The sequence below is a fragment of the Rousettus aegyptiacus genome, unplaced genomic scaffold (genome assembly GCF_014176215.1).
Source record: "Rousettus aegyptiacus isolate mRouAeg1 unplaced genomic scaffold, mRouAeg1.p scaffold_m13_p_16, whole genome shotgun sequence".
In the NCBI taxonomy this organism is placed as follows: domain Eukaryota; kingdom Metazoa; phylum Chordata; class Mammalia; order Chiroptera; family Pteropodidae; genus Rousettus; species Rousettus aegyptiacus.
In genome coordinates, this window is record NW_023416291.1 from 32,410,105 (window position 1) to 32,422,490 (window position 12,386).

General features: G+C 33.7%; 1 protein-coding gene across 1 annotated transcript in view; it reads left to right on the top strand.

The window, feature by feature from the left end:
- Positions 1-6,918: 6,918 nt before the first annotated feature.
- RXFP1 (relaxin family peptide receptor 1) overlaps positions 6,919-12,386 on the top strand; it is a 67,732-nt gene continuing 62,264 nt past the window's right edge. The window contains 1 exon segment of the mRNA XM_016138630.2: positions 6,919-9,622. Coding sequence (XP_015994116.2) covers positions 9,574-9,622 — 49 coding nt within the window. The 5' untranslated portion in view covers positions 6,919-9,573.

The following is a 12,386-nucleotide window of genomic DNA, read 5'->3' on the forward strand; positions in this document are numbered from 1 at the left end:
TCTATTCTTAACTTTTCAAATTAGACAATTTCAACTTAAATCTCAAGTCATGCAATTTCTTTTAACTGCAAAATTCTGAAACTTCTTTTAAATAGCCTAGGTAGGTATTTAAAGTTCAGAATTGAACAAGGATAAACTTCCTTGTACACTAGACATTCAGTAACTATTGCTTATATCATTTGCTTCTAAACAAAGAAAATCTGTTCATCTGGTAACCACATGCTATTCATACAGTCAAAATCACTTTAGTAGTTCAGCAGAAGCCATACATTAACTTGGAGATTCTTTAAGAATTGCGCATATTTTTTGAATAATGTAAATTAGTTTATGTAAATTAGTTCATTAAATATTTTATCGGGATGCAACATGACATTTGGCAATATTCCTGACTCTTATAATTATTAAAGTCCTCCTACAAAAGACCTTCCCAATTACATTTGCTTCACTGCACTTCAAATGTGATCTCAGAACAGATGTTTAACTTAAAGATACGACAGGTCCAGGTTAGGTTCTAACAACAGAGCTTGGCTTTAGGTCTTCCTAGAAAAACTTTCTAAAACCACTGGACTTCAAATATTCTATTTAAAATACAAGATTTTTATATTCCCACCAAGAAGGGGCAAGGTAAAACTAGTCTTGTATATATACATATTTCCCCCATTGTTCCCTGTTACCAATTTAAGAAAATATTTAACATTCTTAAATTTTTTTTTTACAAATTCTTAAGTCATGTTTTCCCAAAATAAACAATTAAAAAGATAAAATACTTTTTATTTTAGGTCACCGAATGATCTTCTTTAAGGACACCTTGATTTTTTTTTAGCACCTGGCAAAAAGTCCTGTGACAATTTTTAATGACTTTCAAAAATTCATTTTTTTGAGAAATTAAACAAACATCCTTTTTTATGCAGTCCTCCTGTGTTACTACCATGCTTTATTTTCCATATTGCCAACCTGAAAAGCCACCACACGAGCAACTCTGTTTGTGTGTAGCAATCAGAGCTGTTGGGTTTTCTTTAGCCGCTTGGTTTCTCCCATTCATAGAAAGAACAGGACCTTTACCTGAGGACAAAAATACTTCATTATTTTTTTTATCTCTCAAATGAGATAATAAAGATCTCATTTAGGCCAGGGGTTCATACTTGAGTATGAACCCAAAAGTCTTGTTAAACAATAGATTTCTGGGTTTCATGCCTAAGTTTCTGCTTCAGTAGATGGGGCTGGAGCCTGAGACTTTGTTTCTAACCAGTTCCCAGGCCTACATTATGAGGGCCACTGTTACAGACTGTCCTTTAGGTCCAATAAGAAACAAAAGTTATTACAAAAAATGACTTTTAAATTACTACCAAAGAAAATTAAAACACTCACACTTCTAACTAAAATTTATCATGACTTCACAGTATTTCTGAAAAGAAATATAATAGGTAATATTATAAATATCCATTTTTTGAATCATCAGAATATGTCTAATATTATTATACTATATGTATTTCTGACTTCATATTTATAAGTATAAGCACAGCTATTTATTCTTTTTTAGCTTGTAACAGTTTTCTAAAGAACATATGTATCTTTCAGAATAATACAAAATTTAAAAAGTTAAAAAACAAAACTAAATTAAAATTGACTTCACATATGTTTATATATTTTCCAAAAGTTGCAAAACAAACTCTGACTACAAATAAAGATAAATTTTTCTAAAATCATATATTATTATATAGATGTGGTTTGCTGCCAATTATTTGTACCTCTCATTAAAATTGAGCTGTATATTTTTAAATTTCCACTTTGCACCATGTACTATTATAGCATTATTTGTGTGGTAATGTAAGGATAGCATTTAATTAAAAAATCAGTTTACCTTAGAGTCCTAAATATACATACTATATTAGAAAATAAATAAGATTAGCTCTTATAATAAACTAATGCTCAACATTAGTTTCCCAAAACTTATGGTGAAAATTAATGTCCAAAGGAAAATTTTTCATTCACTACTTAAAGATTTTAAACTACAAATTATTAAACATGTGTATCTAAAAACTTTATTTTAATTAACTTTATACCCTGTATAGTTTTTATGTTTATTTGAAAAACTTAAAAATTAACAGTATAGGTAAACACTGCTTTTTACTCTTCAGCTCTCTGAATACTAGCTCTTCTGCTGTACATCGACTAGTGCAGATAAAGGGAATTTTGTGATGACAAGGATACCTTCAGACAAGGTTACTTTTCAGGACTTTGGATTGCTTTTCATATTGTGCTATTTATAATCAAGCATGATCTTAGCAACCTCAGAAACTTAGTTTAATGATGCTGACAATACCAATTCTCCCAGCCTTTCAAAAGAATGTAAATTTCTACTATAATGTGGAGACTTACAAATTCTAAATTAATTTATAAATTTGGGTAAAATTAACAAAGATGAGTAAATTTCTAGAGTTAAAAATAATTACTACTTTTCCTAACGAAAATAAAAGGTGAACCCAATCATCATCATCAAGAATATACAAGTAAATAAAGTTTGTTATTGATTTCCTATTAGACATAAGGTACCCGGATTCATTGTCTCTCCAACGCTACTCTTCCTAATCCTTTAATTCATCACTATTTCTCAGGTTTCTCTCCTGCAGGAAATCACCAGGTATCAGATACCAGACATACATTGGTAGCAGGCACCAAAGTCTAATGTGTCATATCAGCTGGGTAATAATAGTCTCAGAGACAAGAGGTTCAGCACACTAGGTCGGCTCATTTAGGATTCATTTCCAGAGTCTCATCCTCTTCCCCACTGCTCTTCTTTTCTATTTATTGATTATTAGTTTCCACTTTGAATGTTCATGATTCCTCTTGGCTTTATTCCATAATTTCCTCCTTCATGCCATGATTGAAGCTGTAGTTTCTCTAGTATCTCTTCTTCACCTCCTCATGATTCCAACACTTACACATGCCTTTCAATATTGCACACAGAAAATTTCTTATCCTCCTATAGCAAATCTGGTAAGATATTTATATGACTATCTGATATGTTTACAGATTGACAAGTTAGGAGAAAACCCAACTTCACATTTCAAAAAGTAAATAGCAACCAATACACATGATAGGAATGAAGAGCTGCCAAAATCTGTCTTCATTAAGTTTTTTATCCCCAGACTCATTTATATGCTACATTTGATTAGTCTCTTGGAAGACAGAATAGCTGAGAAATTCCCTGTAGGTATTTCATGCTAACATGAATAATAGCCGGTTACCTGGGACATAATTTAAAAATCTCAAAAACTCAGATTTGAACTCTAGTAATTCTAAAAGAAGGCGAAATGGGAAATAATAGACATTTTTGTTTTCACAACTAAGATTTCTTATTCCGACACCTTCTCATACCAGTAGCACAGCCTAAAGAGTGTTATCTCGCCAGAAGGAAAGTAATACGACAAAATTGATCTGTCTTCACATAACAAAATCATAATGCATAATTTTATATTAATCTTTTAGTTGCATTTTTACTTTTGTAATAATAGCAATTACTTTTCATGTTCTTCACAAGTACCCATACACCAATTTAGAAATCTTCTCATTTAACTTACATTAGTTAATAACATTTATTTACTGTCTTTTCTTTTGTCAGACTTTCCTCAGTCTTCACCCCTGTCCCCTGTCCCATTCTCCTATTACCTATAATTAATTGCTAATTCTGAACTTCGCCTAAGCATTTCAGCCTTGGTATTATTTTCTTTTATTCTTACTGGCATAGGAAACTTCTGGATTATGGTAGATTCTGGATCTGTTCACCAATCCTACCCATTCTCCATTATCCGATAATGTATACTATACCACCTTGTAATCATTGAGATAAATACATAATCTAATCTGAGATAATTATTAGGCCCTGTTTCCCTAGATATAACTTTTAGTTCAAGGCCAAACATCTAACCTAAAATTGGATTCTTGTACCAATAGATTTTTAAAGTAGCCTAGACAATGTTTCCTTGCTTTGAGGATCATGAATGTGAAAAGATAAGAACCAGAAGTTAACAGCAGCCATTATGTCAATCACATAGAGAAAGTGTATCTAAAGTAATAAAGCAGAGAGAAGGAGAAACAAAAGAAAATGAGAGAGAGACTTGACCTCAGCTGAGCTGGATTTCTGTCACCTGCACCCCAGTGAGTCCTGACTAATACAAAAATGGGAAGAGCATTATAATAAGAGATGTAACTTCTGGAATGTCTCCCTTGGGAAAGAGGTTAGTAGTATATTATGACTATGGATCAAAAAGGCAGATTGAAGTTGTCATCAGTGCAGTTCATCAAAATATTTTTGCTCTCCTCCTTCTAGCCACAGGGTTGGATTGCCCGTTCTGTACCACTTTGAAAGTAGGCCAGTGAAATGTGAGCAGACATGATGTGTGTCAATTCCAGGTAGAATCTTTAAGAGCCAGTGTGCAATTTGCCATGTTACCTTATTCTTACCCTAATGATATTTTTACTTGACAAAATTAAGTTTGGTAACTTTAGGTTGTCACCATTGCTGTTAATTAAAATTCTATTCAATTATGAAACTATTGTTTTTTGTTTGACCATCATATCTAGAAACTACTGAAGGACTATAGATCTTTTTTAGGTTTAATATCCTATGGTTATTTTTAATATAATAAAATGTGACCTGATGGAGCCTTAAAGAAGAAACCTCTTGCACCACTGTCTAGCTGCATTGTTCAGTACAATAGCCACGTGTCCACTGAGCACTAGAAATGTGGCTAGTACAAATTATGTGTTGCCTGTATAAAATACATATCAGATTTCAAAGATAGTAAAAAATATATATATCATTAACAATTTTTATATTTTGGATATATTAAATAAATGTATTGTTAAATTTAATTTTACCTGTTTCTTTTTACTTTTGTAATGTGGCCACTAGCAAATTTTAAATTGCATAGGTGGCTTGCATTGTATCTATTTTGGGCATCCCTGTTCTAAAGTCCAAGTATATTCATGATTACCATGATTATTCATGCTATTTCTGACAGTGGCTTGTTTCCATGCCTTTGCGGGCACACCAAACCATAATAGCTGACCTACATCTGTTACACAGTAGCCTCATCAACCTGACTAAAGTCTCTGCTGTTTCTCATTTTTAGCTGCACATGGTCATGGGACTAGTCCTCTTTGTTAGTCTCCTTTTGATTATTATCAATTCATTGTTCAGAATTTAATATCAACTTTTATATCTAAATTTATCAACCTAATGTCTGACACTCTTCAACAGCTGATTACCCCATAGCTTTCCAGTACCATCTATTTATATTTTCTGGCCTAGACCAACTCAGACCTACTATTCGCACATGTTTATCTTTTATACTCACCTATTTTTAAAGTGCAGTGTTGTTTCTATTACTCCCTGTCAATTCATGACATGGCCTTCTCTTTCACGTTCACTACACAGATTTTCTCCCCTAAAAGATCTTCCACAGTTGGCTCCACATAGTTCTCTGTACCAGTCTCCTTGATACCTTTTCATATATCCTTTACTACTTTATGGCATGAATTTGTATTCATTGAGTGATTTCATTAAAATATATTTTAGATAATTCATATGTGGCATTCTAGCTCTATACTAATTTATAAATTATTTTGAAGCAGAGTATTATATTTCATAGGATGATAGCTCAATAATGGATCTAAAAGATCAAGTATTTGTTTTACAAGTGAGGCAACTGAGGACCAGAGCATTTAAGTGACTTGTCAGAGGTTACATGAGTAATCGGTGGCAAAATTGGAACTAGAGCTCCCCATCTTCTACTGGTACTACTCGAACAAGGCACCTTTAATTTTCTAACTTAGTCTTCTAGCATATAAGTAATGCCCCTTGCATAAATCAAGTAGTCTCAACTGAGCCATGCAGAGGCATCAGCAGCTGATTAGTAGTACCTAAAGCAGAGGACACTGGATTATTAGGCTAGAGCTAAGAGCAATGAATCTCCTGTAGGGTTGACCCCATGGGACAAAGAGCAAGCTAAATCATAGGCGAGTGAGCAGGGGATAGAGGCAGACTCCTATCATTACAGGGCTGCTGAAATGAAATCTAGACATCTGAAGAAGCTGAAGCCTAACTATAGTAATTGAGCGTGTGTAATGGATTTGTCCAGAAAGAAGGAAGATGTCTGCACAGAGAACAGCAGGTTGCCAGATATAAAACATCAAGTTTAGGTTCTAGATCCCATCCACTGGGCCAATTGCAAACCATATTGCTCCTTTGATACTGTCTTGAACTAGGTAGGCTCCATCTAGATAGAATGAGCCTGAAACATGAATGTCTTTCATTATAATAGTTTACTAATTAAGTAAGACAAGGTAGATAATACTAAGCTCTACACATAGTTCGTACTTAACAAATGCCATAAACTGGTACTTACAGCATGAGAGAGGGAGGGAGGGAGAGACAGAGACAGAGACAGAAAGACAGAGAGAGATGAGCTTGTTGAACCTGTCCTCATCTTCACACTATCAATTTGTAGAGGATCATAATTCTATTATATAATAGATTATATTCCTCAAAGGCAACACATGAATCCATACGGGACTTGGTTTACCATTTAATGGTTAATTTTCTGCTAAAATGATGTAATAGCTTCTGATCACTTGCACCTATGGTGAAATTGTTTAGATTTTGTATAAAATACCTTTTGAAATACCTGTACTTACTCATTGCTGTGTCACAGTTGCACATTTTGCTTGATATTATTTCCAAGAAGTCATTTAATTTCAGAATTGTTTAGTTAAAATTGTCTTTTGGGGTGACTTCGAAGTGATGACTATCTCAAGAGTGTTGCCTGACTGACAGGCGTCAATTAGAAATGGACCCATAGGATGAACAATTTGACAGCATGCAGTTTAACCCTTAGATTGCACTGATTCTTAATTTATGAATATTCTGTGTCATGAGACTCTGAGATTTTACCAACCCCTTTCTTTGAGATTTTCCCAGGTCTACAATCAAACATTAAATAAAAATGGCTATTTCTACTGTTGAAAATGTTGGTGGCAAGTAAGTTCAGAAGTATGAATAAAAATCCTTAAGTGTCTTTACCTGATTTTAAAATATGATGCCAAAGAACGTAGTAGTGTTTTTCAGTGGTGGTGAGATGTAAAAACCACAAGATTAAAAACTTGGATCTAGGTAGTGCAGACAGGTTAATAATGTTCGTCTGACTTGACTCACTAGATTGTTCTGAGAAGTAATTTTTAAATAGAAAGTTTTGTTATTATTTAGAGAGCTTCAACAAGGTTTCAGAAGAGGTTTCAAGAAAAGAAAGGGAATTAATCTCTTTTAGCCTGAGCCAGCACCAAATCTAGTGTAAAAAACCTTGCAGTGCTCAGGTAAACAGAGGCAATAAGACCACAGGTTCTATCAGGCCGATGGTGCAAGTTTATAATTGAACAGAAAGAGAAGGCTAGGAACATACATCATCTGTTTCTTTTTAAAACTCTTTAATGTATGTCTTCAAACTGCAAAACAAGAAAATGAGAAAACACACTTCAATTCAAAATTTGAGTGAGAAGAATTCCATTTTAATTATGTGGTAAAAGTCAATACTTAAACACTGTTCAAGGAAGTCTTTTGCTACAATGCAGTTGTTCTCAACCAGGAACAAGTTTGCCCACCAGGGGACACAGGCCAATGTCTGGAGACACAATTATCACAGCTAGAGAGTGATATCGACATCTAGTGGGTAAAGAGAAGGGATGCTGCTAAATATCCTACAATGCAAAGGACAGCACTTCACAATAAAAAGTCCACTGGCACAAAAACCAATAGTGCCTGCTACAATGTATGGGAAAGGGTACTCTACATATCTTCCTGGGTTTTTTCCACCAATATATCTATATAAAACTAATATTTCCCATTCACTGTCTCTGCCAAAAACAAGAAAGAAGTGGTGTCATGAAAAAAACAAATGTCTAAAATTGTTCCTTTAGATAAATATCTATTTTAGCAAAATCTAATATAGCCTTAGTGAAATGAGAAGTTATTTTGACATTTTGCACTGATAATTTGAGATTATTGAGAAGCTTCTTAGAGGTCCCCTCTTTAGTTATTGCCCTTGATGTTTCTCACAGCATCCTTCTAAGAAATGCTATTTCTAAAATAAATAAAAAATCATTAACCACTTAAATAATTTCAAATATTATTATAAATAATAAATGCTTAGTGAACCCTTATTAAACATTAAATGAGCCTTTAAATTCAATTAACCATAAACATTTTTACCAAAAGAACAGTGCTTTCATTAAATAAAACTATTGACAAATAAATAAGAACCTAGGAAGATTACTAAACGTCATTTTTCTTTTCATGGTATTAATTACTTCTACGAGAAGAAAGAAAAGCAGTGTTAATATTACCTTTAACCCACCATTTAAAAACAGACTTCTTATGTTGAAAGCAATGATGTAATTTAAATAGATTCTACATGTAGAATGGTTAGGAGGCATTAACCTCACAAACAAATTTCTCTTGTCAACATGCTACCCATTTGTCCTAGCAATAAATTATCAAGTTGCAAACTAAGAATTATATAGCCTGGTTAAAAGAAAATGCAATTTATGGAAATGTTCTTTGCATTCACATGCTTTTTCCCACTGATAAAAATAGTAAAAATCATTGTCATGAGAATGGTTGCCATTTAGTAATCACCAATGATGCACCAGCACTTAGGCCAGACAATCAGTATGCACTGTGCTGATTACCACAGCTATCTATCTGGCTGGATGAATATTTTCCTCCAGAAAGCCAAAGCTTAGCTAAGAATAAGCAACTACACAACTCTAAAGTAACAGACTACAATTCAAACCCAGGAGGGCCTTACTCCACAGCCAATGACAGGTCATGGTCTCCACTGTAGTAAAACACATAAACTCAAGAAAATTAGATTTATTTTCTATTCCTTTGTATTTTTCTTTGAACAAGATTCTATCATTTAAATGCCTAAGCTCGGATCATAAAAGATTGCTGTAGTTAGACATTAATTCTTGCCTTACATTTAATTCCATAAAGGCATTTTGCCTTGTTTTTGTTTTGTTTTGTTTTGTTCTATTCTTTTTCTGGTCCCAAGTCATAGGGGGAAAATATATTTTTGTTTGTAATATATCCTAGCTCAATTTTTTTCCAGTAGCGTGACTTTGTCAATGTTCACACACACACACCCTCATTTGTAGATGTCACGGGACATAGAAACAAGATGTTTAGCATCAACGAGAAGAGCTGTATGTTCTCTCTGAAAATTTTCCTTGCTGCTCAGATGCGTGTGTGTGTGTATGTGTGTTTGTATGTGTAAAGAAGAATATTAAGACTTTAGAGGAGGATGGGAAAGAGAATTTCTAAGAGAGAAAGAGAGAAAGAAAAGAAGAGGGAATAGAAAGAGAGAGAGGAAAAGAGAGAAAGGAGGGAGGACTGTTTGATAGCTGCTAAGATTGCAGACAGAAATAGCACACAACCACTGTGAGCTGTATGAGACTCAGAAACCAAGACTAAATTGTATTCACTTTTCTTATAATCAGTTACTCAGAGAGAAGAAAATGACATTTGGTCCTGTCCTCTTCTACATCTTGATTTTTGGAAAATATTGTAAGTATGCTCATATTTAATTTTGTATACCTAAGTAATTTATGAAATTATCACAGGTACAAGTGTTTCTTACTTATGTTTATGCTTTTAAGATAAAAATGCTTTTTCTGACAAAATTGCAATCTCACTTCAGAGTTCTTCTTAATAAATTTCTGATTTATATTAGAAACTGGACTTTATTTTCAGAGTCAGTAGTTAAGCATGACTAGCATGTTATATAAACCTATGCTTCATAACAACCAATTTGTCTAACTGATATTAACAATTATTTTATAACTAGTTTTCTAATATTTCAACAGGAGTAGCCCTTAAAGAGATTGAATTCAAGGAATATGCCCATTGAAATGTCAAGGAAAGTCTGCATTTGTTCCAGTTCTTGTGTAGTTGTATCATTCCATTGTCCTGGTCCTTTGTGATTTGATATCATAATTATGCCTCCTCAGAGAGAGATGCATTCATAAAACTTCTTTTTTAATTAGCAAGATTTTTCACTGTCTCTTAAAAGAAAAACAAGAAAAAACACAAAGCAATGAAAAACACAGACTCATGAGAAACCTAAATGGACATTTTACTTTGGCTATGACAATTTTTGCTTTTTCTGTGTGCCATAGGTTATTTTTCAGAATTTTCATTAATCAAGGGAAAGAGTAGTTCTACATGAAACCCTTTTAAATTATTTTATGTAAATAGAAATAAAATGTTTTTGTTTCTTGAGTAATAAACAATTAGAAAGTCAAAGAGAATCAAGAAGGAAAACTTTCTGGGTACCTTTAATACCTTGTGATGCTAGGAATAAATAAGATTTAACAAATTTAGACTTTGCAAGTATGTTTATATTTCTCTATCTCTTAAAAGTTTACAGAAGTTTGTTTACACAAAGATAACCTTTTGAGGAATGGCTCAGGGTAAATTTCAATCTGAACTCTCCCAATTCTGATGTAATGTGCCACACCAAAGTTATATTTTTTCCTTTCTCTCATTCTCTCCTCCTGACCACTAGTATACTTCACTTTAATGGTCAAAGGTGAGAGACAGTATCAAAATTTTTTTTTAAAAAAATGACTCAAAGTCCTGGAGGAACATTCTAGTTCCTAGCTTTTCCATCTCTAATCTTGATTGCTGACATTCCCATTTTTAAACGGGGTGGGGAGGGGATCAATTTGCAAAACTTCACCAGAAGTTAATTGCCACCAATAGCCCCATAAATCAGTAACAGATTCTGCCATCTCCTTTTCCACTTAGTGAAATGAAGAAATTGAATAAGCCAAGGAATACTTCCAAAATAGGCATTCTAGTATGAGGAATCAAGGGTATCTATGCATGTTCAGGGCAGGTTGAAAAGCTTTGGCTCAAGTGCTACCAGACATTTCATGTTAGTAAAAAAAAGTTCATGCATCCATGTTCTCTTTTCTTAATAAAAAATTATTTTCAAGAGCAGGTAATATAAAATAGATAATAATGATGATGATGATAATGTCAAAACCCTTTAAGTTTTTTTAATTAAAATTTTTTGAAAATGCTATTGCAAATATTGGAGAACTGCAAGTTCTATCCTTTTATTCCTGCCACACAAGATGCGGGCATAAATATCAGGTACTGAGTTTGGCAAGCAAGATGCCTGGCTGTCTTGGTGTCACTTGGATAGAGTGGATGGGACATTTGACAGGGACCCCTGAAATAGCAACCAAACCCCATGACTCATTTTTTAGTTTATCTCATCACCCAGCCTCACTTAAGAGATTTTCTGAACACTCAGCAAAAGAAGTTAACAGTGGCATAAAAACAAAGTGTCAAATCTCTATAACTACCCCATGGTTCTTGTTATTATTGTTAATTGTTTTTATTTATGATTTGTTTGTTTGTTTATGTATTTATTTATTTTAGGCGAGGGAAACCTCAGTTGAGCTCACAGATTACAAGGACCTTCTCAGCTTACAATTCCTTATTTTTTATTTTTTATGCCTACAGCACCTGGTCTTCCTAGGTGATCTCCCATCCAAGTACTAACCAGACCAGACCCTGCTTAGCTTCCAAGATCAGAGGGGATTTGTCAGTTTGTTTTTAATCCACTTCCTTGTTGCCTGTGGACAGCTGTCATGGAATACAACTGACCTAAGATGCTTAGCAGTCCTGGCCTGTACTAGCTCTATGGCTTTTGACAATGACTTACCTTCTCTGAGCCTTAGTTTGTAAAATAGTGATAAAATCTCTTTTACCCTACCTCCTCCTGGATCTCCTATGTTTGTTATTTTCTTACATAAATTACCTCCCTGAATCTTCCAAACAACTCTATTATATAGATACAGTTAAGCAAGCGAGAAAGGCAAGGCCCAAGGACATTCAGTACCTTGTGAGAAGTCTCAAGGTAATAAACGCCAAGATTCGAATGTTTCCAAAGTCTATGCTCTTTCCCTTAGACCATGAATATTCTCAATAATATTGATGTGTATGAAAGGGCTTTGAAAATGTACAGTCCTTTACAGACTTAAAAAATTATTATTCACCCTTTCAACCAAAAAAAATACTTACTGAATGCCAGTTACTTTAATATGCAGTAGGAATGGATGGTGATTACGGCATGAGCCCTGCCCCGGCCAGGTAGAGTGGCAAAGACAGAAAGTTATTCTGGAATTACCAATGAGACAGGTACACACAGACAGGTATGACATTAGATTCAAAAAAGGTTTCCTTTTAGTCTTAAGAATTTTTCATTATTAAAAATTTCCTCTGTCTATATTGTACCAATGCTAATTTCTTAGTTTCA